Source organism: Laccaria bicolor, genomic scaffold (assembly GCF_000143565.1).
Source record: "Laccaria bicolor S238N-H82 LACBIscaffold_1 genomic scaffold, whole genome shotgun sequence".
NCBI classification, from domain to species: Eukaryota; Fungi; Basidiomycota; class Agaricomycetes; order Agaricales; family Hydnangiaceae; genus Laccaria; species Laccaria bicolor.
This window is the reverse complement of record NW_001889872.1, coordinates 2,280,118-2,307,328: the sequence shown is the minus strand read 5'-3', so window position 1 is coordinate 2,307,328 and position 27,211 is coordinate 2,280,118. Positions and strand designations below refer to the sequence as shown.

At 48.6% G+C, this 27,211-nt stretch overlaps 7 protein-coding genes across 7 annotated transcripts; 3 read left to right on the top strand and 4 right to left on the bottom strand.

Annotated features, from left to right (window-relative positions):
- Positions 1-1,427: 1,427 nt before the first annotated feature.
- Positions 1,428-4,657, bottom strand: LACBIDRAFT_186854 (putative transporter of the NRAMP family). The gene is made up of 14 exons (XM_001873531.1): positions 4,478-4,657; positions 4,317-4,413; positions 4,217-4,253; positions 3,816-4,102; positions 3,637-3,757; positions 3,442-3,584; positions 3,212-3,291; positions 3,057-3,163; positions 2,961-3,004; positions 2,839-2,907; positions 1,998-2,782; positions 1,658-1,939; positions 1,528-1,602; positions 1,428-1,477 (listed from the first exon to the last, which is right to left on the bottom strand). Exons 1-11 carry the CDS (start codon positions 4,624-4,626, stop codon positions 2,399-2,401), a joined length of 1,518 nt encoding a protein of 505 aa, XP_001873566.1. The 5' UTR covers positions 4,627-4,657; the 3' UTR covers positions 1,428-1,477; positions 1,528-1,602; positions 1,658-1,939; positions 1,998-2,398.
- A 529-nt stretch (positions 4,658-5,186) lies between these two features.
- Positions 5,187-11,076, bottom strand: LACBIDRAFT_321129 (uncharacterized protein; the record flags this gene model as incomplete). Its single annotated transcript, XM_001873530.1, has 19 exons — positions 5,187-5,752; positions 5,952-6,054; positions 6,184-6,453; positions 6,509-6,589; positions 6,768-6,816; positions 6,873-6,893; positions 6,927-6,947; positions 7,031-7,087; positions 7,140-7,256; positions 7,371-7,492; positions 7,552-7,627; positions 7,965-8,474; positions 8,815-8,986; positions 9,047-10,053; positions 10,223-10,307; positions 10,473-10,503; positions 10,565-10,631; positions 10,683-10,876; positions 10,942-11,076. The coding sequence occupies 19 exons, from the start codon at positions 11,074-11,076 to the stop codon at positions 5,187-5,189; spliced, it is 3,684 nt and encodes a 1,227-aa protein (XP_001873565.1).
- Positions 11,077-12,114: 1,038 nt separating this feature from the next.
- On the top strand, positions 12,115-13,118 carry LACBIDRAFT_301577 (uncharacterized protein; the record flags this gene model as incomplete). Its single annotated transcript, XM_001874181.1, has 2 exons — positions 12,115-12,585; positions 12,642-13,118. The coding sequence occupies 2 exons, from the start codon at positions 12,115-12,117 to the stop codon at positions 13,116-13,118; spliced, it is 948 nt and encodes a 315-aa protein (XP_001874216.1).
- Positions 13,119-13,771: 653 nt separating this feature from the next.
- Positions 13,772-16,388, bottom strand: LACBIDRAFT_301576 (uncharacterized protein; the record flags this gene model as incomplete). Its single annotated transcript, XM_001873529.1, has 3 exons — positions 13,772-15,333; positions 15,388-16,012; positions 16,068-16,388. The coding sequence occupies 3 exons, from the start codon at positions 16,386-16,388 to the stop codon at positions 13,772-13,774; spliced, it is 2,508 nt and encodes an 835-aa protein (XP_001873564.1).
- Positions 16,389-17,619: 1,231 nt separating this feature from the next.
- LACBIDRAFT_321126 (uncharacterized protein) lies at positions 17,620-18,387 on the top strand (the record flags this gene model as incomplete). Its single annotated transcript, XM_001874180.1, has 5 exons — positions 17,620-17,626; positions 17,679-17,798; positions 17,852-17,956; positions 17,978-18,303; positions 18,346-18,387. The coding sequence occupies 5 exons, from the start codon at positions 17,620-17,622 to the stop codon at positions 18,385-18,387; spliced, it is 600 nt and encodes a 199-aa protein (XP_001874215.1).
- Positions 18,388-22,822: 4,435 nt separating this feature from the next.
- Positions 22,823-23,967, top strand: LACBIDRAFT_291831 (uncharacterized protein). The gene is made up of 6 exons (XM_001874179.1): positions 22,823-22,880; positions 22,947-23,242; positions 23,309-23,339; positions 23,394-23,573; positions 23,632-23,751; positions 23,809-23,967. The coding sequence occupies exons 4-6, from the start codon at positions 23,567-23,569 to the stop codon at positions 23,940-23,942; spliced, it is 261 nt and encodes an 86-aa protein (XP_001874214.1). The 5' UTR covers positions 22,823-22,880; positions 22,947-23,242; positions 23,309-23,339; positions 23,394-23,566; the 3' UTR covers positions 23,943-23,967.
- Positions 23,968-24,821: 854 nt separating this feature from the next.
- Positions 24,822-27,049, bottom strand: LACBIDRAFT_301571 (uncharacterized protein; the record flags this gene model as incomplete). The annotated part of the gene is made up of 10 exons (XM_001873528.1): positions 24,822-24,888; positions 24,942-25,142; positions 25,201-25,388; positions 25,442-26,124; positions 26,178-26,290; positions 26,345-26,433; positions 26,481-26,671; positions 26,718-26,823; positions 26,880-26,945; positions 26,999-27,049. 10 exons carry the CDS (start codon positions 27,047-27,049, stop codon positions 24,822-24,824), a joined length of 1,755 nt encoding a protein of 584 aa, XP_001873563.1.
- Between the last annotated feature and the right edge of the window lie 162 nt (positions 27,050-27,211).

The following is a 27,211-nucleotide window of genomic DNA, read 5'->3' as shown; positions in this document are numbered from 1 at the left end:
CCTCCTCAAGTCCGCCAAACTCCGCGAAGAAGATCTCCCTGAAACGGAGGAGACGATGCTCAAAGCCAACAAGCTCTCCGTGGAGGAAGTTGCCGAGCGCCGGGGAGAACTTCGTAAAATGCGTGAATTGATGTTTCGTGCGGAAATCAAGGCGCGTAGGGTGAACAAGATCAAGAGTAAGACGTACCGTAAGATACGGAGAAAAGAAAAGGAAAGACTCGGAGAGAAGATTGACGAAGAGGAGGAAGGTGAGGAGGGGCAGATGAAGCGGGAGTTGGAGAGGGCCAGAGAGAGGGCCACGCTGCGGCACAAACATACAGGGAAATGGGCCAAGCAGATGAGGGCGAAGGAGGGACTAGACGTTGAAGGCCGGAAGGAGATCGAAGATATGCTGGCCAGGGGGGAGAAGTTGAGGCGGAGGATACAGGGTGTGGGCAGTGACGAGAGTGAGGGCGACGATGACGATGATGATGATGACGACGAAGAACATATCGAGGGTATGGTGGAAAAGATCAAGGCTGGGGCTTTTGACGAGCTGAGGAAGATGGAGTCGGATCATAACGAAATAGAACTCGATGAGGGGAAGAAGGGAAAGAGTGTGTTTGAGATGAAGTTCATGAAGGACGCCATGGCGCGGGGACAACAGGCTGCGAATAGAGTGGTGGACGACTTCATCAAGGAGATGGGGGGTACCGTTGCTGCGGCTGAGGACAGCGACGAAGAGCAGCAAGAAGAACAGGAAGACATCGATCCTACAAGCGGTGTCGTCTCCCAACGCATAGGTGGTCGAGTTGTTTACCGTCCTGGAGCAACAGTCTGTATCGACTTACACAACTTCATTCATGATCTTTCTGATGACATTTTACAGAATAACCGACAACATCCTACTCGTCCTCTCGGTTCACTTTCCTCCGATACATCCAGCGTGACACTCAAATCCACCGACCTAATTTCTCCCCCAGCGTCGCCTAGGCCGAACAAGCGGTCACCTCTCACAGAACAACTCGCGGAATCCGATGAGGTTAATCCGTGGCTGGTGCCTCGTGAATCTTCAAGGGTCAAAGCACCTCGGAAAGCCAATGAAATTGTGGTGGGCAAGGATAGCAAAGCTCTGGATAAGAGCAAAAACAAGTTGAAGAAGAAGGCTCAGAAGAGAGAGGAGGAGCGTGAAAAAGCCAAGGAGGACGCCGTATTGGAGATTTCTATGGACAATGTCCTGACGTTGTCCTCCATTCCTGTTTCTTCAGCGTCGTCCAAGCCCACTCCGATACCGAAGGAGAAAAAGCAGAAGAAAGAAGTCCTCAACAACAAGGACGTTGCAGTTGATGGCGACGATGACGATTCAGACGCGAACAGTGAGATTGAGGCGCAAGAGATGACACTTGAGTTGAAAGGCAAGGGAAAAGCCAATGGTGTAAAAGCGTTCCAGCAGCGCGATCTGGTCGCCCTTGCTTTTGCGGGCGATAATGTAGTTCAGGTAAGCCTGATCTGAACTTTTTGGGTGCAGATGACTCACATCGCTCCTAGGAGTTTGAAGAAGTCAAACGACGTGAAGTCGCCTCCGACGCACCTCGCGAGGTGGACACTACGATTCCTGGTTGGGTGAGTGAAGCATCGATCCCAATCGGCCCATCTTTTCATCGTCTCCAATCTACAGGGCTCATGGGGCGGAACCGGCCTCCGCAAGGTACCGCCAAAACCTCAACGAATAAAGCAGATCGCAGGTATCGACCCCACCACTCGTGCTGACTACAACAAGAAACATATCATCGTCTCTGAAAAGCGGGACAAGAAGGCTGGAAAATACCTCGTTAAAGACCTGCCGTTCCCTTTCACCTCCAAAGCGCAATTTGAGCGTAGCATGGAACGCCCATTAGGAGCGGAATGGAATACACGTGTTGGATTCCAGAAGGGCACCCTACCTAGAGTCATGAAAAAGGTACGTTGGTTGGTTCATGGTGCCCCCTGCAAGACCAATTCTCACTTCTTAACCATAGCCTGGTGTTATCATCAACCCACTGGAAAAACTCATTTGAGTTGTTTGATTTGCAATCGATGCTGTAATGTCATATCCAGGGACTTTGCATAAATTTCGTCGCTTTTCGCTCATGCCGCATCCTTACCGTTCATGAGGCACAGGTTTTGTATTTGGTTCACACCAAATCATCGATGAGGAAGATCAATTATTTGAATTCCAAGAATAATACGTTTCTTTAAAGCGACCCATGTCGGATATAATGGCGTCGTTTGTCACTTGTCGTCTAGAAATTATGCGACGTACATGAACAAGAAAATTACTTGTGGTACAATAACTTGAATAGAAGTTTGACAGTGCTAGTGTTGATGAGCGTGCGCCGAAACAGTGGGAAGTTGATGCGGTCCTCTATGTCGTCGTCTTTCATGTCCCGTGGCCCAGTCCCAGCTCAACGATCACGTATACGTTCGCTGCCACCACAGCTAGCCAAATCGTAGCGCCAACACAGTTGCTAAATTTTCCATTGCTGAAATCAACAGTTTCGTCCCCACCAGTCCCGCGTTCTAAATGAGGGGGCTGTGAGGAAGTGGGTGTGACAGCCCCTGATGGTGTCGATCTGTGCACGTTCATGATTGCCTTGCTAGCGGTGCAGTAGAGGAGGGGGAAGGTAATGAAAGGGAGAACAATAGACAGCACGACCTGAGAGGCAACAAGAAGAGTGTCGATGCCCGATCGCCCGATTGCAATGGCCACGATCATGGAGGGAATCATGGCCAAGAGGCGGGTGAGTAACCGACGTATAATGGGCTGGATGACGAGGAGTTTAAGCTTCAAAAGGTGAAAGATGTAAGATGGAAACGTACCGAAACACGCCATTGAAGAAATCCTTCAGCGACTGCTTGACCAGCAACCGTCGCGATTATGGATGAGCTCTATTCTCAGGTATTAGTTTCGAGGAAGTAGAAAATAAAAATGGCATGCTCGCCTGTCCAGACGCCAGCAAAGCAATCGCGAACAAGGTTGCGGCCGCTGTTGTGACTGATCAAAACGATGGAAAATAACGAATGTCAAGATCACAAACGTTTTCCGACTATCTCTCGTATGAGGTCGTAAGCATCAAATAGACTCGCAGGTCCCTGATAACTTGAATTTCCTCGATAGAAGACAGCAGCTGCCAAGATGAGGATCCTACGCTGGATCAGTTGGCGAAAATCCACTACGATAGGTTTCACATACAGAGAGTTTATGATGACCGCAAACCCGAGTAAGCTGACAACCATATCAACGACGCCGTGCCACAAATGAGCGTGGATAAACTCAAAAGAGTTATTTTGATGATCCGAGTGACCCAACGCCCTTGTCGTGTGGCTGCTGGGTCCTGGCTTGCGGAACGCATTCGCCACGGACTCCCTAACTGCGTTGAACAACGAAGATACACGGGAGCGGGCTGTGAGCGAGTGGACGACCGCCGTATCTTGTGATTCTTTACTTTGGTTTGGAGTAAGTATCAATTCATTCGTGGGTTTGAATTCGATCCTGTCCTGCGTTGCGAGGGCAGAACCTAGGAACAAGCTGTGTGGCATAACAGTGGCACCGAGAATACCAACAGCTGAGCGCGTCAATGAGCTCGTTGAAATCAATCCAAGAAAAAAGAGACGTACAGGTGTAGAGGCCACCTGACTTGAAGATATATTTTGAAGGGAGATAGCCTTGGAAGGCATCTGCCCAGTTTACATTGATTTTCGAGATGATCACAACCATGCATATTAGGACCGCAAGTACCTACATTATTGGGCAGTCAGCATAGTGTTTTTTGTCAGAGTAAACGAAGCTGACTTACCATAACCGCTATAAAAATTTCGAACACTTTCACGGGACGACCGCGTAAAGGATCACGCATGCCAAGAATCAAGATGACATCAAACCCCGTAATCAACACACCATGCCATAGCTCCAGCTTGGGGAACAGCAAAGACAAAGCTATGGCTGACCCCAAGACCTCAGCAAGGTCCGTAGCGATGATGGCTATCTCTGCTAACGCGTAGAGAGGGTATAACCCTAACCATCGGTACAGCAGCGTATGCTTCGGCCGATTGTATAATAACAAACGGGTGTGAGAAGCAAGGTCTAAATGAAATACGTTAGCCTCTAGAAATTAGTGGAGCGGAGTAACATTTATAGCGCTCGTCACGATATCCTGATAATCGCGGCAAGTGTGGGAAGAAAAGGGAAGCAACTCACCGAGGCCAGTTACACAGCCCAGCCTGGTGGCAAGAACCTGCAGAAGGGGAAAAAAAGGGGGATCAGAATCAACGACCTTTTAAGACATTAGCCTGTTTACCTGGAGGTACACCGCGAAAAGACCAGAAAGGAGTACTATGAAAAGTAATCGATATCCAAACTGTGATCCAGCTTGCAAGTCGACGCCCCAATTTCCCCTACAAGTTGAAATTCAACCTCGGATTCTTGCCCGCTGAGTACATAAAGATGTGTATGACTCACGGGTCAAAGTATGCCACGGCGCAAATCATGCCGACGCCGGTATGCTTCTTTGCATGGTGTAAGACCTGCGAAGCTACCAACTTGAAGCGCGAGGAAAAGGACGGCACCGATGGCAGCGAGGTGCTGGCGGAAGGGGTTGCTCCTGTCATGGTGGGGGGGTTGAGGTCAGCAAGAGAAACTTGTACGCATGAAATAGGAAACCAGAGGAAAGGATGAACGAACCAGGACAACGGACGCGCCTCAGACGAAACTACGGTACCATCTTCACGGTTTTGTGCATTCCTCCTTCTACTTCCGATCACTCAGCCAATTCGGTAATACTCCGGCCGTCTCCCGGTCTCCGTTCACCATTAGCCTACCGAACATGCTTGACTCGACGCATTCTAAGTAATTTGATTCAAAGAAAGGCTATGGTATTATGTGTGTGCAAAGAGTTTTGCGTGAGGAACTTGACAGACACGAAAATTTACATGACCCTGAGGTACCACTACTCTGTTCCCTCTTGTTTTACCCAAGGAAACCCAAGGCCAAAAAAGAGAAGTCGGAAAGGAAAAGGAGAAAACAAACAGTGAAGGTGGTCGAGAAACGGATTTCATGAGCGAAGGGCATTATGTAAGGGAACAAGTCGGATCGTCGTCGGAGAGGGTCGTGAAGCTGCCAGAACATTTGCATGCCTTCGTCCAGCTCTAAAGGATCAAATCATTGAGGCTCAGCCGCGCAATCTTTCGATCCAAGCCTTCAAAGGACTTCCCATCGACATAGCCAGGCGAGAAAGTCCAGGTTTTAATAAGCGGTTTTTCTGCGCAGAATCGAATCCTGCATGTCTTTCATCCAAATCGATGGCATGACGAGAAGCACGTGTTGACTTTGATGACCCAGAAGAGCGTTTCTCGTCGTCCACTTTCACAGAAGAGCAGGAAGCATCCGGATCACGGCTCGAGATATCCATTCCGTTTCGTTGCGGGAGTCCCATGCTTGCACTGTGACCAGTCTCGGCAAAATCGGATTGAGCGGAGCAGCGCTTGTAGAGTAACTTTGGTTGCATTCCAAATAGTCGCCGCGACAGCCTAGCCAAGACACCAGTACCAGAGCGGAATGTCCTTCTCTTCGACAATCGCGCAGACCAGTTTCGAAGGCGAAATTTCAAACGTCTTGCTACATCATCGTTACCTGTGGAAACGCCGATCACACGCACATTATCGGAAACAATGACACCATGTTCGTCGACGTGAGCCTCAAATCCACCCGGAAAGGGATCAGAGACGGAAGGTTCCACTATGTGGGGTTTTATCATCGGAGTTGCCGTGCCGCCACAATGACTATCATGCTGTACATCGATAAAGGCACCTGATTTAGACAGTTCTGGGGTTGGAAATGTCAAGACCAAAGCTGGAATTGAAGGCGCCTTCGCTTGAACACCTGTTGAATACTGCTGCTTCACCTGTAGTAACACTGGAGGCAAGTAAGATCGTACCACCAACGTTGATTCCTGCGCAAACAACATCAGGGCTTTGATTGACGTTTCGAAATCCTAAGAGACCTTGAGAGTCTGTTGGGGCCATTCCGTAGTCGTACGACTATAATAAGGTCAGTTGAGTGATTGTATGCACATCCATCTCCTCTGAAACAAGGGTCGAAGTTCATGATTCATGCAGGCATATGACGAAAAAGGGTAACATGACACCATTTGATGAACGACAACGCACCTTTTGCTCAAGGATGACTCCGTAACTTGAATCGGAGCTGTCCAATATGGACGTGGATGATTGGACATCTGTAGGCCCTTCTTGGGATGGGGGGGTTTGATACAGCGCCTGCGAATACCTTGAAGGTATTGGGGCCGAGACAGAGATCGGAAGAACAGGGATCGAATTTCCAAAGACGTGAGCATCTTCAAAAATTGGTGACAAATCCAACTCGAAGATTCTGGCGTTATGTGACTGGGATTGTGGATATAATGTCTTCGGTCTTTGGTCCTGTGATGCGTCAATTCAGGAATTGAGGTGGGACACAGATCAAAATCGGACTGACTTTGCAGTTACCTCGAGGTGAAGATTGTGGGGGCGACTGAAGGCCTCTTGTAAAGTCCGAGAAGTCCACTGCTGGGAAGGTCTATATGACGTGGATGGTGAGTTCGACCGCAGATGGGTCATCGAGCTTGAACTCCTACAGCGCGATTCCCGTTCATTGCTTGGTGAGATGTAGGCGGCGCAGAATGTCGTTTCTAGAAGCAATTGCCAAATATTGAATATGTGAGTAAACATCAGGCGAATCGCAAAAGTCAACTTACATCAAGCTTGTCGTTCCTCTGCTGGGTCGAAATGTGATCCCTTCCTTTGCTGAGCTTCTTGGTGAAAGATCATGAGACTGCCAGAGTGAAAAACCAAACACCTACGGACGGCGACCCGCGAAGTGGCTATGAAGACTTAGAATTAGCCGCAAAACTTACCATAAGTTGATTCTGCGCATACTACTGAATGAAGAGGAATACTTGGCCTCTAACCACAAAAGAAATCAGTTTCTGAACTGAGAAATAGCCTAGCTGTGACCTACAAAGCAATCACGTCGTCCACCGGAAGACCCGTGATATGAAGATGGGGAGTTTTGAATCTACAGCATCTTTCAATTAAGTCGTTCAAAGAATGAATAATTCAAGACATACAATCCTATTGATGCTCGCACCACTAGCGCGACTTGACGGAAGAGGGCTATCATCGGTAACGCCGGAATTATCCTGTCGAAGAAAAGCGAAAGAACGCCTTGATTCACTCTGAGCAACCTAGATTTTCCGAAGCAGAAGTTGTGAGCCGCTTCATAACGGCAGAAACTTCAAGCAGCTTACAGATATCAATCGTTGAGGTGATTCCGGACAGTGGCATGAACAACAACAGACTGTGTTCCTTCTCCGCTCAGCCGTCTCCTCTCTCTCAAGAAACGCTGTTCTTCTCGGGGTGCTATGCGCTCTTTGGCGGGTTGGAGTAGCAGGTAACGCTGTGTCGAATATATAGCTGGTGTCTAAGATGGTTTAAAGCAATCAGATGAAGACTACAAGAAACAGCTTAGAATAGACGAACCATAGTCTGCGGATGCCCTACGTACGCGATAATGTGGGTCTGTGATCGAAGGGGGAATAGTGAACTTCTAAATGACCTGCAAAGTGAAGAAATTCTTCTGAATGCACAATTGGAATGGACGTACGGGATTTGGGAGAATGAACATGGAGAGCAAGCGGAGGCTGGAACGTATCATATCGCCGGCGCGTATGGATGAGGAAGGGGTCGCCCAAGCAACAAGCACGATGTGAGTGGTATGCAGAAAGAAAGGACGATTCAAAGTTCACAAGACGCGTCGGAGTTGAGTTGAAACTCATGTGTTCAATTTCTCAACACATCTCTACCTCTACCTCCGCCATTACGCTGATGGTAGTACAAACAACATGACCCTAAAAACCACTTGGTCTACGTGACAACGAAAGCAGTAGCTCTACTTCAAAGACTTCATCCGCAATGGTTTTTCAGCAAACTGTTTCCTCAGTGGCCTCCTGGCTCTGAGTCTGGTTTTCATTCTTTTGTGCTTTGGATAGTCGTCAGGTAGCTCCGTTGTAGGACGCTTCCCGGGGCCTAGAATGACAGTAGGCGGTTTGAGATGAGCCTTCTTGTCTTCAGTCAGCTTCGAAGGAATGGTTGGGGCGAATGGCTTCTCGTTTTCCGCTGCAGCCTCCTCCTGGAGTCCAGTTTTCTTTCTTTTGGAATCTGGAGAGTCATCGGCTGGACCCGTTGAAACTCGCTTGCTACGCCTAGGAACTTTGGAAGGACATGGCCTACGATTGGTCTTCTCTCCTGGGAGGACCTCTATCGCGGCGATGGCGGTATCAATGTATCTTAAAATCTCGGCGTAATGCTCCTCTGACTGTGGCATCAGGTCTTCCAAAGGGTTTCGCGGTTTCTTTCTCAAATAGATCTTGCTCTTGACTTGCCTCTCAAAGAATTGATAAAGGCTTTCAAAGGGTGAAGAATATTTCATCAAAGAACGGGGGCAACTTGCAGCCCGGATTGTCATCGATCGGGAAAAAGTAGAAAGCTTTCTTCGCGTTTGCTGCGGTTTGAGCGTCCCGGGAGTCCCAGTTTTTCAGGAAAGCGGGCAGTGCCGTCGCTTAAAAAGTGCAGCAGATCCAAAAAAGAACGTAGAAGAAAGATTCTAAATCATCCAAATAATCGTGAGGAAGAGCCGAATCGCCGTAGACTCCGCTGCTCAAAACCATAACAGATTGAAAAAGTCGAGTTCCCTAAGCCACTGCGTCAGATAATGCGGAAGTTATGAGGTCTGGAGAAACTAACGGTGCGGAAATCAGCCCCGGCGAAGCTGGAGTGGTACGATTGATACATATTGCCATGTCCAGATCTATCGCAAGACCGCGATAGCCAGGTTCGGCATCCTCTTTGCCAAGAAGTATACTGTTAATGCTAATATCGCGGTGCAGAATACCTTTCCTCCACAAGTTTTGATGACCTAGACAAGAAGGAGAGAATGTTAGCGCGAAGGAAGCTGTAAAAAACACTCCAAGCTAACCAGCAATGGCATTACGGAAGGCATATAGCAGCTGAAGCCGTGTCTCAAACTTGTCAATAGGACCCTTGTAGGCTTCAAATGTGGTGCGAGAGAATATCCTATCATGGGACGTGGGTTTCGGCGCATCGAGAAAGCCCGATATGTCAAGTCCTCTGTGCTTAGCCGTGGTGAAGGCCCATTTCTTCTCATAGTCATCGGGGACGAAGTTTGCATCAGATGGTAGGAACGCTACTGGATTGCGGCCTTGAAACATGGAGTCTGGCAACGACTTCAGCTCAGCATTGTCTATACCCTCTTCGTGGAATGCTGTGACGCTATGGCTAGCGAGAACGTCGCGGGTGCGTTTCAAGTTCCCGTGCTTAAGCACGCCTTCGAAAATTTCGTTGTAATGCGCGTACAATTCGGACTCTTTGTCGACCGCTTCAGGAATTCCCACCCATCGATTTTCACAGTAAAGGTTGGCGTCGCTGAGAACCTTTGTGATAAAATCTTGAGAGACTTCGCCGCGAAACACGCTATCGGCAAAGTGTTGACCACCATCATAGAAATGAGGCTTCAATTCGGCCTCAATGAAGGGCCTTTGTTTTTCGACTAACTCGTAACCTTCGTCTGTTCCATGTGAACTACAACCCATAGGTGTGTCGTCGACTGAGGGCTTATGATCCGAGCCATGTTCTCTCTGCGGAGTAACAGGTGTAGCTTGAGGGGCTTGGAAACTCTGGCTGGCAGCTGTTGGCGATGTAGGGGATGATGGGCTCGAAATATCAGGGTGTGCGTCCTGATGTTTCGTCTGGGGAGTAACGGATATAGCGACAGGCGCTTGGACAGCCTGACTAGCGGTTGGCGACGAGAGGAGCGATGACAGACAATCTGGTTGTGCGTCCTGAGATCGCGAGGGTTTGGTCTGAGTCGCAGGAGGTGAAGACAACGGCGACGAAGGTGCAACTGTGTTTTGCAAAAAAGTGCTGATGAGCTCCGCCATTGCGAGTATTGGAATAGAAGATAAACTGAACTCACATTACTTGAACACCCCGAGGCCACATTTGCAGAACATTAATAATTATTATTAATGGAGATTTTATGAATGATGGACGAGAGCTGTGACTTGTGCTCCGAGTCACATGGGCACGTCGCGTTGTTTGATCCTCAACACCTTGCCAAGCATCGCCCACTTACAACGACTTCTCGGACCCCGTGCATTCGGCCAAACGCTCCTTAGTACGACCTCGAGATTGGAAGAATAAAATTGATCTGAGGCTAGCTGGAACATAATCCACAGAATACACAATTGGAAATTTGATATATCACGGTATTGGAACTTTATATACATTCTGTCGCCGCAATATTGCATAACATCTGAACACCATCAAAATGTCCGCTCATTTCTTCTGAATAGCCTGCCAACAGGGTATTTTGTCTTCCTCACCAGGGACGACCGGAATTGCTTGAATAGCGACCTTGGAGAAATTAAAAGAGTCAGTCAAAGAAGACGTCACTGCAGTGTCGTCGATCGCTTACTTGATTTTCATTGGTCCCAACATAGAAGTCCGAGCCAACGTAGTGATCTGTCCGGACAGGCTGAATTCTAAACTGATGGTGAGGAATCTTCCAATATATTTATGGATACACCACGTACTTGATGACGGCAAAACCGTTGTCAGATGAATAGATATACCATTCGTGGGCCTTCGAGAAAAGAATGACTGGGCCGCCCGGAGGCGACTCAGGAGACGATTCCTTCAGGGACCAACTCCCTGCAGATGCAGTCCCATTTGTGTCGAGAGCGATAGTGTATACGCCTTCCTTGCCGTCCACAGCGTTAATATCCCACTGGTGGCAGCAAAGCATTGGTGGTTAAGTACCATACGGAAGAGACGAAAGCCAGGGCTACTGACAATTTGACCACGAAAAGGAGGTACTTCATCGGCAACGGTAACAACCTCGTCTATACCATTCCCAGTGGCTAACTTGCCACCAAGTGCGGTAGCGGAAAAGGCTTCGAGAGCGTATTTGCCAGGTGTGAATGTCATAGTTACGAATGTTTGAGAAGATGTTCGAAGTTTGAGGGCCAATGGTACCAACCTTCTGAAAGAGTTCAGATTTTATATTTCCAAGAAAATGGGGTGAATATCGTCGTCTACTCGATACAGACAAGGCTAAGCCGGAGTGCGATCTCTCCGAGTGACCAATTGGGATTTCTGACAGTCACAGGCCGCGCGAACCCCTCAACTCAGGGGAACATCAACCGGATACGATTCGTCGGCTCTATGTTCTGCAAAGACCAAGTGGAACTCACAGGCGCAATCCATAGACATGAGTCGCGTTCCCCGCCGTTGTTCATGAAACGTGGGGACTCTATAGAGTGACTCAAGAGAGGTGGCAAACATCAGCCAGCATCAGCATGCAGATCAACACGCTGGAGTGAGATTCCACAAAAAGCGGATGGTAAGTCGTAAACATGGCAGGCATCTCTGGATTGATTGGGAAAGTGCAATATCTCCGAGCGACAAATTGGGATTTCTGACAGTGACAGACAGGCTGCGCGAACCCCTCAATTCAGGGAAACATTAAACGGATACGATTCGTCGGCTCTATGTTCTGAAAAGACCAGGTGGAACTCGCAGGCGCGATCCATAGACATGAGTCACGTTCCCCGCCGTTGTTCATGAAGCATGGGGACTCTATAGAGTGACTCAAGAGAGGTAACAAGCAAACTTTGTTGAACCAGATGTATTGTCAAGGTTCAGCAAGAAGACTAAGAGTAGAATGTTGAAACGTTGACCCTTAGCTCCTCGAGGAATTTAGATCAGCTGTCGATTACCCAGAACATGTCCTGAGGCACGAGGGGAAGGAGGTCTGGAAAGTCCGGAGTCGTTGGGTCGGCCTCGAGGTGAGATCTCCTCTTCGGGTAGCCTTGGCTGGCAGCGGCGCGGATACTACCCAATAGAAATGGTAGATAGAAGGTAGTAGAACGTCCTGACCGGGGCCTGGACAACGATTGTGACGGTTTTGAGCAAGAAAAAGTGATTTCAGAGGTGGTGTAATTTATTTTGGACAACTTACATAATATGTATCTCGCTCTCCGTCTGCACTACAGCCTTGCTGCAAGCTTTACCGAGGCTTGCCCTGCCTTTGGAGCAGGCGACCCTCACAAGAATAACCATCGCACCGTTTCCGCATCCACAACCGAGGTTCACTCTATTGGGCGCAAAACGGACAACACTCGAAGAAAGAGGCGTCGCGCCACCGCCGCGTCCACCCCGGCTCCAGTGAAGGGCAAATTGAGCCATGAAATCGTCGCTCCTGCACGGAACACGAGTTCTAATGAAGTTCTTAAGGTTAGCAGCGCTCAGATACAGTCATTCGTGCGCTATCGCATGAAACGTTTTGGATGGACTTGGGATGAAGTCGCAGAGAAGGCCGTCGAAGCGTATGGCAGTCTCGAGCGTGCTGTGTGGATGCTTAACATGGAGGACGCGGCTGCCATGGAGGCATACAAGAAGGCGAATCCGGACGGGGCGCAACGTAACGTTATTGGTGTGAGTAACATCAGCTATCTTTCAAAGGCTGGTTTTGCTGCAACGTATCTTTGAAGGGCAAACCCAAGCCTAGAGAACAGGTGATTTCCTCTCGACTAGGACCTAACCTTTCGATCCGAGTCTGGGGTGGCGACCTGGCATCCATCCAATACTACTCCTTCGACTTTGTGAATGATCAAGGCCAGCATATTCGTACGCCCGAGGGCATAGAAATGTTCACCATGCCAAGTGCAACCAGCCTTTCATTTCGCGTTATGTCCATCGAAGCGTCGACATCATCAACGTCCAGGCGTCAATCTGACGCAGAAGTGCTCCACGACGCAGGTGGCCTCCCCGGGTATATGAACCTCATAAATCAGGGCAGTGTGGAGGATAAGTATGACCCTACTTGGGGGACTTACATTGTGCAGCAAGGCACTGCCCTCCGCATCGTGCAACCTGGTCATGAGGATCGCTTTCTTACGATTCCTACAAGAGCCATGAATCCTGCCAACATCTTGGTCCTCGAGCCTTGGCGACCGGCACAACAGTGATCGTGACTCACTTCACGTGTGTGCACTCATAGCTCCAGTTTTTTGTGGATTCCATTATTTGAGGAAGCACAGGTGAACCCCTGGTTTTTGTACTCTAAGAAACTTAACGAACGGCCTCCTTCTAAAATCACACCCGGAAAACATTGATTTACGAGAATGTCATTGTCAGTTGGAGCATTCATTGCGCCGGAGCCATCTAACGTACGACAGCAGCAGCTCCTTAACAGGCGACGGCGGGAATGTTCCCCATGCCTCACCCCAATAAGTTTTTTGATCTTTTTTGACGGACTTGTGGAGATTTTTGAATGTGGTTGGGTTTCGTGCAACAGATATCGAATATTATCAGAATTTCAGTTCAATGACATATTGGTTGTTTGACCTGACATGTGCATTCAAAGTATGTGCAAGGACAACACTTAGAGATGATGCCACGAAAAAGAAAGAAAGAGCGAACAAGGATGAGCGGATGCTTACGACCAAAATCCAAAAGCCGACAGGATGTGACACCCGTCATCTATGCCTGTAAGATATTGCAATACCCGCACCACAAGACGTAGAATGTAAATATAATGATAACCGGAACCAAGAAGCATAAGCATGGATAATATGTTCGTACTTAAAGCAACAAGCAAAGCGCCCTCCAACCGCCTCAATCAAACGTCCAGCTCAGGCAAATGAACAGCCCCCAACCAGGCCAAAATAATCTCTACTCGTGGTCCATGGAGGGGAATATTAATCGGGATAGGTTTCTTCTTGCCACCCACATTCTTCTCCATGGCGGCCTTCTCCGCGCGCTCCCGCTGGCGCTTGTACACTGGGGCCAAAAGAATCCGAGCACAATCCAATGCCTCAGCTGCATCGGGGCGTGATGGTTCCGCAGCTTGATCCTCTTCGTGATGCTCCGTATGCCCATTAGTTTTTGGTGCATCAGAATGAAGTTGGCCATTGAGCATTGAGCTGCTGCTCGAACCATTGACACCCTGGAGGACAAATGAAGACGAAGAGGACGAGGCGGACAACATGCCCGAGCCGTTGACCAGCCGAGAAGGTGACACAGGCGGCGCGTCAATCGCTAGCCGGCCCTTACCTCGTTGATTGGACAACGAATGGGGCTGAACACCATTCCGCCATCCACCAGCAAGACGCTCCAGTACCTCGATGAACTCGGCTTGGCCCATTGACCTTGGTGGGAGAAATACCGGATACCCTTCTAATCCGTCGACAAGAGCCGCAGTCCGTATGAAAGTGGGCAATATATTCGTAAGGTCAGCCAACATCAGCATGCAGATCAACACGCTAAAGTGAGATTCCACAAGAAGCGGATGGTAAGTCGTGAACATGGCAGGTACCTCTGGATTGATAGGCGGGGGTATGTTAGCGTGGTTCCCTGGTCGGATAGATTCTGACAGAAGAAAGGCGTATTCGGTTTGGAAAGCGATATCCCCCGGGGGTATAACGTTCGGAGAATCAAGGGAATCAAAATGAGTTTGAAACTTCTCATGATCGCGTAGACTCCTCTTCAGCAGCTGGGTTACTTGCTCCCTGAACTCCTTCTCCCCCAACCAGGCCCTATACGCAGTCAGCTTTGGTGCGGCCTTTGATCCCAGTGGGCCGTCTGGGTTGCCAATTTCCACCCCACCATATTTTCCATTCTCGATGTAGCAGAGTCTCAGTTCCGCGCCGTCGACGGAAGGAGCTTTATGGATATTCTCTAGCTTGAGAATGGCACCTTCGATCATGTGTATGGCTTGTTGAAGATAAGCGGCACCTCGGAGAAAGAGAAGTTGTGGCTCGATAGGATCAGGCGCATCAGCCAAAACGGAAGGATGCAGCAAAAGCTCGGATCCTTCCTGACAGTCATCCACCGAACTGGTACCATCAGGAGGGGCTTGCCCATTCGTGTGGCCAGCTCTGCTGCCCTTCCGCCGCTTGCCATTCTTGGAAACCCCATGACCTTCACTGTTGCTTCTGTGCATCATCTTGGCTTTGCGTGCGGCTCTGGCTTCTTTCAAGGCATAGGTAAAGTCCTTGGTTGCTTGTGGATACTCGTCCCGGAAACAATGAACGATCCCGCGAGTGCGATAATATTCGAGATGCTGAGGGTGAGCCGCGATCAACTCGTCAAGAACTTTGGGCGTGGTTGACTCGGCAAGTTGTCGAGAAGGAATCTTCTCATGGAAGAAATGGACATATTTAGCGTCAGCGTTGTTAGGATCTGTTGAGCGCGTATGTGATGATCAAGCGGCAAAGGCAAAGCATGTTTATTCACCAGTTTTCAATATCCGTTCTGCAAGGTCATCGAATACACTCCCTCCTTGCATAACCATTACACTCGAAGCAACCTCGTCAGTCTTGTATGCTTGAGCTAGTTTTTGAACGGCAAGGGCTCGTAGCCTATGAATGCGCATTGCAGACATTGCGACATTCCTCCCGTTACTGTTGTTGTTTCCAAGCGGATTGAAGCCAAGTGACTGAGCTGCAGCCCAGGGGCTATTATTGAGCCCTGATGCTCCTCTCATAGATCCCAGTTCTGCAGCTGATAATCCAGACGAAGCACGTACAGAAAGCTCTGCTGCTTCATCAATAAGGGAGCGGATAGAAGTCACGGAGCGGAAGACCCCAGGATCTATGGGTGGGGGTGTAGCTTTTCCTGGATTAGGTGGGGGGAATGGAGGCGGTTGGTACTGCTGTTGGTATGGGCTCCTAGGGGAATCTGGCGGAGAGAAGTCACCTAGCCCGTACATGCTTCGAGACTTAGCGGACATCGGTGGCGGTAGGAGAGGAGGAGGACGCGTAGCCATGGCTTCGGAAGGTGAAGCCGTTAGCGTCGTTGGATCCATATTCAGGACTAGCAAAGATTCTAGGAGTTCGAGAGGGAGTTGGAGCCACGGACCCTGAAAGAGATTTCAGTATTCAATAGAGATATAATACTACAACAATAGCACCGACGTGGTAAGAGCTGATATACCGCCAATGCTTATTTCTGCTAATGCAGAGGACAGGCGGTCGACTTTCCGCGTCCTCGGCATCCTGAGCCTCTTGCGCCTTCGCTTTGAGCGCCGCTGCCTCCTTCGCTTTCGCGGATTTCTTGGGTTTCTTCTTCTTTTTCTTTTTCTGCATCGTCACCACCGGGTCCTCGACGACTTCTGAATCAGGTGAAGTCTCTCCGGAGCGAATCAGAGGCGTCCAGGGTTCCGAAATGGGGGTAGTAGTTTCGTCGGTGTCTGGAGAAGATGGAATCTCGTCCACTGGGGCCGTTGCGGTGTTCATGGCTTTCAGCAGTACTGTTCGGCGTCGCTCTCGACAGAGAACTCGAAGAAATTGTGAGGAAGTAAGGTCGAAAGCCAAGAAAATTAAAAATACTTCCCACGATTGAACTCAACAATTCACTCCAACACGGCGATCTCGACTCTGAGGTCTCCTCAGAATGAAGCCTTTCTGCCCATTTATATGGTGGTGAACAACGGCAATACTATAACGATGATACCCTTTCTTTGGGAAATAACCATCTTTGCAAGACAGCTACGACACAGTACTGATTAACGTCAACTAACAGGACGACTGATCAAGGCTTTTGTGATTGTCAAGAACGAAACCCTCCTGAATCTGCCCCCTACCACCCTTGTCCACGAATCTTGCACTTTTCGAAAGAGAATTCTGCAGAGCCTCTTTCGACAGGGACGAAATGGCATCGCCCCATAACTCCTTTTGCTGTGAGCTCTGCGTTCAAAAAACGCACAGATATGGCTGTATAATGCTGGTCGCAACGGATAAAAAGTGCATTTACGACAGTTTCTCTCTTTTCTGCTGCGTCGGAAGCGCCAACTAATACACTAACTCGATCTTAGGTTCCACCTAGACACCCACAACTTCGTGCGGCGTTACAAGGCGGAAAATCTGTAAGTAGACACATCTCTACAACGTATCTTCAAGCTCTAACCGGACCGCAGTCCCACAACTTTTGTACAGCGTAACAAGGCGTAACTAGACGCATTTCTACAACTTACCTTCAAGCTCACCGCCTTCCAACTATGAACCTACTTATACGGGCCGCGAAAAGCGTCAAGTGCGCGGATAGATTTTCCTTTCCTCTTGCGGCCTTTATTTTCGGTTACGCATCAAAGTGGCGTTAACATGGCCGACATCCGTCCGTTGTTTCTAAGAAACCTCCATTGCAATGGTTGAATTGATTTTTACAGGAGCTGCCGCCGCAGCATCGAAGTGTTTTTCTCAGTTTCTCCGTGGCCCACCCAACCCTTCCCTGTTATTCACCCCTATACAACCGCGTTTAAAACGCTTGTTGTTCATACTGCTCCATCCCCTGGTCAGGATCGCTTTGCCAGAAACCTCGTAATGCCGTGATGTTATAGTAGTGCACTGCAAGAAGTTGTACGTGCACTCCCTTCCACATAACTATTATCGAGCCCTCGAGTGCCATATAAACTCACCTCGAGAATCATAAAGGCTCACCATCCCCATCCATTCCAGCACCTGGGCACACATGGCTGGTAAATTCAGCTTACGCTCGTGGTTACTGGCGTTTCCTAACTCTCTTCTCAGCTCATGTTCATCTTTTCAATAACACGTACCAGCGCCATTTTCGAGGCGCTGTCCCTCGATACGAGTACCAGGAGAGTGGACCCCAACACGAGCCCTACTGGCAATGCAGCATATACGACTGTAAGCAAAAGACATACTTTACTCTTTCCATTTGTAATTCTGCTCCCTTGCAGCACAAGATGTTTTAATTGGCGTCGGCGGGGGCAAGAATAAGAAACTTGCCAAGGACGCCGCAGCGGATAGCGCTATTCGTTTTCTATATAAAACTTATTATGAAGGTGAGTCCTACGTCTCTCGAGGGTTGTCAGGAGATGGGGAGGCTCATCAACGCTCCGAAGATGTGGTCCACGGTTCCGACTCAACACATGAAGATAATGCCGGTGGAATGGCAACGGCTGTATATAACACGTCAGTGCCCGCTGAGGACCCCGATACGAATAAACCGTTACTCGACACAGCTGAAGCTTCTAGCGACATTCGAGCTGAAGACGAGCAGCCTGAGGAAGACTTGCTCAAATTGCCGATAAAAACACACCGCCCGTCTTCGAGTGCCATCGCTCAGCTTGCTCAGCTCAAGCCTGCCCAATACACCGGAAGCGGCAGCGGGGTCCTGAAGAATTTGAATGTTACATGATACAGGGAGGGACGGCTGGTTTCTTTCTTATAGACCCTCTCCTTCACGGCCTCCTTGGGGACTTCGGAACGTTAGGGGATGGATATACGCCATACGGTGTGTGGCCCACAGCGATTGTCTATGTCCCCTGTTGCTTTCTCCCCCCCTCCTTGTATGGACACTTGGTGTAGAGTTTGAGATGTTGGACAGTTGACTCAATGACGTTTGACATAGGCTTGTTATCATTATACCTCAATTACTTATACCCGTTCTGTTTCTCCCAGATGAGCCTCGATTTGAAGTTTGGAGCCCGATATGTGTACTTCATCTAATCCCAGCACATTATGACATCTATGGACAATGGGTTTGATTCAGACGCTGCCATTATTCCGAGTCGTCGTCGTCGACCCTCCCGACATCCTGCAGATTTCTATGTAACAGTCGGGCATCGGCCGCGGAGTCTGCAGCCCATCGTACTATCACTTACCATCTACATCCCCTATACAGTCAACAGTACCCCGGGCCTTTCGCAGGTGAATATAAAGGAAGGGGGCGTCGGGAGAGTGTAGGCCAAACCCATCCTTCCCGGGCCTTGGGAGCTTAAGATCTACTGTGGATGTTTTGCTGCTGCTCTTGCAACGATTTTCCATGGACCTCGTTCCTTTTTCTCTCTTCATCATCTATGGACACCGGCGTATCTCGGACAAGTGACAGCTGAGGGATAGGAAGGTGGGGTAAAGCCTATCTCCCTATACCGATATCTACGAGATTCAGGTGATCGTCGTTATATGTACAGCATTATACCCAAGTTGCATATTCAATCTGATCTGTTTTCCTCAAGTTTTGCTTGTCCGTCCGTGTGAGCAATTACATGGATTGAAGTTTATGACCCTAGTAAGCCAAACCTTGGGAGGCCTGCACGTCACCAAGACATTCTCGTCGTTTGGCGTCGGAGTCGGCTCAAAACTGGAGGGTCAATTATCAAGCTCATACCATTGAATGAATTCAGGAAATGTTACAGTGTGATAAATTAGGGCCAGTGCACAAATAGAAGATTTAGTTGAGCTCATCGTTGGAAACAGCGACTCCGAGCCTGAGCAGCAAAACTTCTTCTTCAGATCTTCACGACCACGAACCACAAGTTTACTGGCCTCAATCTGATTCTACTATTGTCAACCGCACCTCGCTAAAAACACAACGACGCCTTCGATTCCTTGCTACCGTGTTTGTCTCTAGAACAATATCACATCGTCAATGACTGGCTCGACGGGCAAGACACGTCAAAAAAGTATAACGAACACGCCAACTTGAATCAAAACGTGCAAGAAGGCAATGAAGAAGGCGAAAAGAAGGTTCGTCTGAATCTTCTGTTTATATGCGAGACGCCCCGGACGCTCGCGAAAGCTTGTCCCACTGAACCCCATCCAGAACGAAGCAAACTTTGGTCTGTCCTTCGACAAAAGAGCTATTAGACTCCGACATCTGCTTTGACTTAGACGGGGGTAGGTGATATACGGTTCTCATGACGCTGCTTGAACCCAGCTTGAACCGAACAATCCAGGAATTCTCCAAGCGCCAATGTCAATGAAGACTCATGACTACGCCTTTCTTTTCATTACACGGAGATACTACATCACGAAGGATAATCAATGTTTTGACAAAGACACCCTTTTGTCGCGCAATAGTCTCCGGTTTGTATGATTCACGCATCCTTTCTGTATGAAGTTGAAGTATAAGAGGGGGTTGGAGCCAAGGACCTCAAAGGTATTTCAGTATCCAATAGGGAGATAATGCTGCAACGATAGTACAGACGTGGTACGCTGATATATTGCCAGTGCTTATTTCTGCTAATGCAATGGACAGGCGGTCGAATTTCCGTGTCCTCGGCGTCCTCAGGAGCCTCTTGCACCTTCGCTTCGGGTGCCGCTGCCTCCTTCGCTTTCGCGGACTTCTTGGGTTTCTTCTTTTTCTGCGTCGTCACCTCCGGGTCCTCGACGACCTTCTGAATCTGGTGAAGTCTCCCCGGAGCGAATCAGAGGCGTCTAGGATCCCGAAATGGAGGTAGTATTTCGTCGGTGTCTGGAGAGGGCGGAATCTCGTCGACTGGGGCCTCTGCGTTATCCATGGCTTTTAGCAGTAGTATCGGGCGTCGCTCTCGACGGAGAACATCAAGAAATCGTAAGGAAGTAAGGTCGAGGTGACAGAACATGGCAAGAAACTTGGAAATACTTCCCACGGACCACGATAAGAACTCGACTCCCTCCAACACGGCGATTTTGATGAGGTCTCCTCAGAATGAAGCCTTCCTGCCCCATATATATGGCGGTATACAACGGCAAAACCATAACGATGACACCCTTTCTTGGAAACTAATCATCTTTGCAAGACGGGTAATGCACTCTTTCCTACGCTTTTCGATTGACTTCAACTGACAGACAATTGATCAAGGCCTCTGTGATTATGAACAGCGGAAACCTTCTGAATCTGCCCCCTACCCCCCTGTCCATGAATCTCGCACTTTTCGAAAGACAATTCTGCAGAGCCTCTTTCGACAGGGACGAAATGGCATCGCCTTTTGTTCCCGTAATCCTTTTGCTGTGAACATGCAAGATACGTCCAGACATGGTCGTATAGCGCTAGTCGCAGCGGATAAGAGCTGCATTTACGACAGTTTGTCTCTTTCTTGCTGTGTCGGAAGCGACAACCCATGTACACGCTTCTAACTTGATCTTAGGATTTAACCGGACCGCACATCCACAACTTTGCACAGCGGCCAAAGGCGGAAAACTGCGGAAAATCTGTAAGTAGCGCATCTCGACAACTTATTTCAAGCTCTGACCGGACCGCACTCCAACAACTTTTGTACAGCGTAACAAGGCGTATTAAGTAGGCGCAACTATACACTACCTTCAAGCTCACCGCCTTCCAACCATGTCCCGACTTTTGTCGGCCGCGAAAAGCGTCTCGCTGATAGATTTTTGTTTCCTTTCCTCTTGCGGCGTCATTTTCGTTTACGCGTCAAAGTGGTGCTATCACGGCCGAAATCCGTCCGGTAATCTCAAGAAACCTCCATTCTAATGGTTGAATTGATTGACAGGAGCTGCGGCGCATCGAAATTTTTTTCTCAGGTGCACCGTGACTCCCTTTACGCTTCCCAGTCAACCATCCTAATACAACCGGTTTCAAAAATGCTTGGTGAACCATCTCCAGCCTCGGGTTAGGAACAAAACCTCATAATGTTGTGATGCTGTAGTGCTATAAAGCTCGGTGACGTGCACTCCTTCATGACTATAAGATTCGCCTCGGGACTGATCGACCCCTTGAGTACTATATAAACACCCCGAGAATAGACTCACCATCCCCACGCACTCCAACATCTTGGCACACATGGGTAAATCCAGCTTACGCGCGTTATTACTGGCGTTTTCTGACTGCCTTCTCAGATCCTGTCGATCGTCTGAACACCCTTTACCAACGCCTTTTTAGGGGCTCTTTCCCTCGATATGATTACCAGTGCAGTGGACCCCAACACGAGACCAACTGGCAATGTAAAATATTCACCTGTAAGCAAAAAGACATACGCTGTTCTGGCCACTCACGATTCTACTCCCTTACAGCGAACGATCGTCCCCCCATCGGCATAGGTGGGGGGTTGACGAAGAAATATTCCGCGAGCGCCGCAGCGGATAGCGCTTTTCGGCTTCTATATCAAACTTATTATGAAAGTGACTCCTGGGCCTTTGAAGGGTTGTGATACAGCGAGGGGTGGCTGGGTGGGTTTTATGAAAGACCCACCGCTTCACGGCCTCCCATGGGACTTGAGAACATTAGGCCATGGATATCCGCTGTGTAGCCCACAACGGTTGTCTATGTACCCTGTTGCCTTCTCTCCCTTTCCTGTATGAACGCCCGAGGTAGAGTCTGGAATGCTGGACAGTTGACGTTTGATACCCACGGATGAGAGGATAGAAATAGAACCTCTCCTGTGCTGATGATACCCACGAGACATAGGCTTGTTATCGTTATACCTCGATTACTTATACCCGTTTTGTTTCGCTCAAACGAACCTCGATTTGAAGTTTGAATTTGAACCCTCGTCTGATCCCAGCATTACTAAGGGTGCCAATCCCGACATCACTGGCACAGCTTTACTTCAATTTACTATGTAACTCCGAGGACCGACGTGAGATGATTGTCCACGACTATCAGCACACGTGGCAATTGCACTTTCAGCGTCCATCGGGAAAGTCACATCATCTCTTGGAGGTAAAGATTCATGCGCGTAAGTTGGCAACTTCTGTTTGACGTCCACTGTACCAACTCCTTCTGTTGAAGTTAATGACCAATCGAATAGATCAAGGCTGGACAACCAGAAGCCTCTCGGGTTCCCCTTGTTTTTGCAGGGTAGGAAGACAACTTTGCAGAGCCTTCAACTTTGAATGAACGGTATCGCCTGCAATATCTCTGCTGTGAGCACTGCAGTCAAATACTCACGCAAAGACACAATCTAAGCACCATTACCAACGCTTGGTATACTCTGTATAACGTAACTTGACCACTTTCGTTGGTCGCTGCCTGGCTGCCATGCAGTTAGTAGTTTCTTTCTTTTTTCCCGCACCGAACCAGGCGCTAACCCACCTTCGGGTCCATAATAGGCATTTCAAAACATATGACTCAATTCTACTACGTCCAAGCAGTGCAAGCCACTTAGACCACGCTTGGGACGTATTGGGACCATAAACCGCACGCCATCAGCAACGTCGGCCGGAAAATTGTACTCGCATCAGTACAACTTGTCTTCAACTTGTCTAAGCCACCGCCCAAGTTGTATCAAACTCCACAGTAATTACAAGCTGCTGTAACAACCCCGAAAAGTGTCACTACGCGCAGCTGGATCTTTTTAACCGTCCTCATGCGTCTTATATTACCGGCGGGATTATGGCCAGATTTGGTTTGTTGCTTCGAAACTTGAAACCCGGCACTTGTTATATTTATTAATCTGTACTCGGTTTACAAGATCTACGGCAGCATCAAGAGTTTCCTCCCAGGTTCGCCGTGACTCCTTTACTGCTTTTGAGGGATTTATCTTCCTTCCAATACAGCCGCGTTAAAAATTTCTGGTTATTCCGGCTGTTCCATTCCAAGCTCTGAGTAAAGATGGGATTCCGGATGCTCATTATGTCGCAGTTGTTGCACTGCTCCAAAGGCTCGATATATCTTCTAATCTGGACAGTCACTACTCAGCAAAATCTTGCACCTCAACAATCCAGCGTTCATGGACCGTAAGTAAATCTTGCACCCGCTGTTGTCAGTGACTTAAATCTTCTCACCTTCCTGCAGGCTCGAACAGAAATTACTTGGCTACTGTTATCCAACGCCTTTTTCCAGGCTACGAAGCTGAATATGCTTACAGTCGCTTTGGAAGCCAGCATGTTACCACCTGGGAGTGTTCCATATATTGTGGGCAATTTGTTCGTAAAGTTGACAATCTTTAAACTCACTCACTCCCTTGTAAAGTGTATCATAGGGTGATTGGCATCGGGCAGGGGTCTAGTCGGGCATCCGCCGCGGAGTGTGCAGCCCATCGTGCTGTCGCTTACCATCTACATCCTCGATACAGTCAGCAGTGCCCCTGGGCCTTTCGCAGGTGAATGTAAAGGGAGGGGGTGTCGGAGGGATGTAAGTAGGCAAAGGTTAAAATCCATCCTGTCCCCTTTGGGAGCTTGCTAAGAACGTTTGACTGTGGATTATCTGCTGCTTCTCTTCCTTCCAGCGATTGTCCATGTTCGTCCGTTTGTGTGAGCAATTGCTTGAGTCGTTTATGGCCCTAGTAGGTAAGTAAGGTAACTAATTATTTCTAACCAAATCTTGGTTCGATACTCCGGAATTCTCCAGACTTCTGCGCATACACGTACGTCGCCAAAACACTTTCGGCGTCGTTTGGCCAGGCGTCGTCGGCCCCAAGCATCTTGACCTCAATTACTAACCTAGGCCATCGAATAAACATTAGATTTGAGTTCTAGCTATGAGTCATTGAAGAGTGCGCAAAATTTGGGCCACAAATAAAAGACTTAGTTGAGCTCATCGTTGGAAACAGTGAGCAGGAACCAACGATGACCAATGTCGATCGATAAAATAAACATTTGCATCTACATAGTCTAAAATTCTAATCGATTTGTGCCAAACTTGGGTGTTGATATCAAATTTGAAGTCAAAATTCAAAATTCACTGCCTGAGAGCTGAAGGCTGCCGCTCTCTCGACAACCCCATCCGATTCATCCGCCACCTGACCGTACTGCCGGAGTCTTCGCGCTTGATAATATCTCGAGTCGATTATAATGACACCACATGTAGATTGAATCGTTTTACGCCAGATCCTGGACCGCTAGTATATCAGGCTGTTCGCACAATGTGGAGGATCGTGACACCACCACGCTCCTCCCTTTGTCGTTCCGTGATTCCTCCATCAAACATGAAACCATCCGGCATAACACGGGCTGACCCGTAATTTGCAAACGTAGTTACGGATATCAATGTTGTGCGACAATCTCAACTTTTTCCCAGTGATCGTGTTGAAGGGGCTCAGCTATGTGGTGCCTGACGGTATACATCATCCAGTGTTTCCAAAATTACAATAATTAGGTACTCACTTCCGACATAGATGTGGTATCAAGCAGTCCATCGACCATAGCTGGTAAATAGGTCGCCTCGGGCACATTTTGCACATGAGCTGGCAAGGGGGTTCCAGTGAATAGTGAAAGGGTTTGCGAGAACTATAGCCCCGTGCAAAGTTGAACCGGTGCTTGTACGCGATGACATCTTTGCCAACGACTGGCTTCTCAATGCCATGACTACGGTAAATGAAGCGTAAATTGAGAGGATGGAGAAAGTGGTCAGACGATGACTCACCTTTCATTGACATGAACCTTTGCAGACGGAAGCGAAACACTCTGTTCAAAATGTTCCGAGCAATGGTTGCATCCCCAGGCCGGCGACACAGGGGAAGGGTGAAGGGATTCTTGCTCTTTCACGAATCGCGTCGCTTCCGGCGTGAGAAGCTGCCAAGAAGAGACGTCATGTCTCCGTGCATGCGTAATCTATGCAACTTTCAATAAACTAGAAAGACGACAACGATCGCCAAGAAACCTACACATTCTGTCCATGTATATGCCTTTCGTCCTCGGACACCTCGGATAGACAAGATGGGGCAGGTTCCACAAAAAAAGCGGGCGTCAATCAAGTCAAGCTGTTCTGTCGTCGTTGTCCCAGGGTCGAGCCCCAAAGAGCGTATGAGCGAGGTTGAAGTGGCATAACCGACCGAGTTGAAGTCGAGTTTCAGATGGGGAAAAGGAAGACGGGGAAAGAAAGGTTCTCGAGATTTCTGGTTCATGTGCGAGCAAATATCCGTCCATCCACAAAGTGCCACGCCGGAGATATGGCCAAACTGACATATCCTGCATCCGAAAACAGATGTTGCCAAATTTAGGCGGGCGTAACAGTCCATGGAAGCGACGGAGTGATCGGTACCTTTTGGCAGCAAGGAAGCCAGACGGTTTACTTCGGAGTCCATGAATTGTAGAGTGAGCCGAGGAAAACGAGCCAATGCGTCTTTCTTTGAAATCTCTCCAATAACATCATCTTTCGAAGAAATGAAATCATCGAAGAGTTTGTAAACTTCAGGCAGAGGCATGATGGATGTCCACTGTTCTGGCTTCAACGTCTTGGTATACTCCGTATAACGTAGCTCGACCACTTTTTTACGTTCCAGAACCAGTCTCTTCCTTCTTTTCATATTCACTGCTCTTTCAAGGTTGGGCTTTATCTTCCGGTACACTTGAAGAATAAATCATTAGAAACCAAAGAGTTCCGCTGCATAAGACGCTTACCCTTCCGTGTGAGCCGTGTGACGCTATATTTGTACAACGTTGTAAGAGCAATGTATTGAGCAGCAGTTGTATCACGTGGGTCATGTCCTATGTTCGAAAGTCGAGTCATGCACCTGTGATTAGATATCTCAGCATACCAGGAAAGTTGCAACGAAGTAGATGCTTACCTTTTAGCCATCTCCCCTTTCAAACGTTCCCTTTCAAAAGTTAAATCACTATAAATGGTTTGTGCCCATCTGTTGGCTCCTGAAGCATTCTACAACACATTGAGAGAAAGCCGCAAAGGCCATGAGAAACACGCACAGCCTCGTTCTCGTCAAGTTTGGCTGTAACCTCGGATAAGAAGACTCGATATTTTTCGCCAGCATTTGGTGCCTCCGCAGCAATGTCGCCCAGGAATTCCTTTACCCTGTCAACCATTGCCTCGACGTCCTTTTTCAAATACCGTACATAGCCGGTTCCACCCAGGCCGCTAAGGAGATAGCTCGCGCTGCCTATAGAGAGTCAGCTTTCTCATGCCACGAATACTCGCTCACTTACCTCGCCGAAATGTCCTCGGAACCAGTTCCCAGACAACAGCAAGATCGTTTTGGGGGTTTTCTGATATGATGTGGACCATATCGCGTCGGTGCACCACATGGGTTCCCTGGAAGTTGAAAGATAGGTTAACAAACTGAAAGTTAGGAGTCAGTCATTACCAACCCAACAGACTTCACACAGTCGTTTCTGGAAGGCAAAGTCGGGGAGAGCCCCATGACTCCCACAGATCTGTTGAGGGGTATTGATTGAGATTATTGAATTCGGCTAGCAAATCGACTCACATCACAAGTGTCCGGACCGAATAACAGAGATGACCATTGGGGTTCAGACATACCCTTCGGGCAGGATGGCAACTCCTTGTGTATGCGAAAGGCATTTATCCACACGCCTCTGTACCTTGGATTCAGAATTATACTTCTGAAGGTTTTAGAGGATTGTATAAGGTGATAGAGGTCCACAGGGTGTAAAGACTCAAATATCTGGACAAAAGGTAA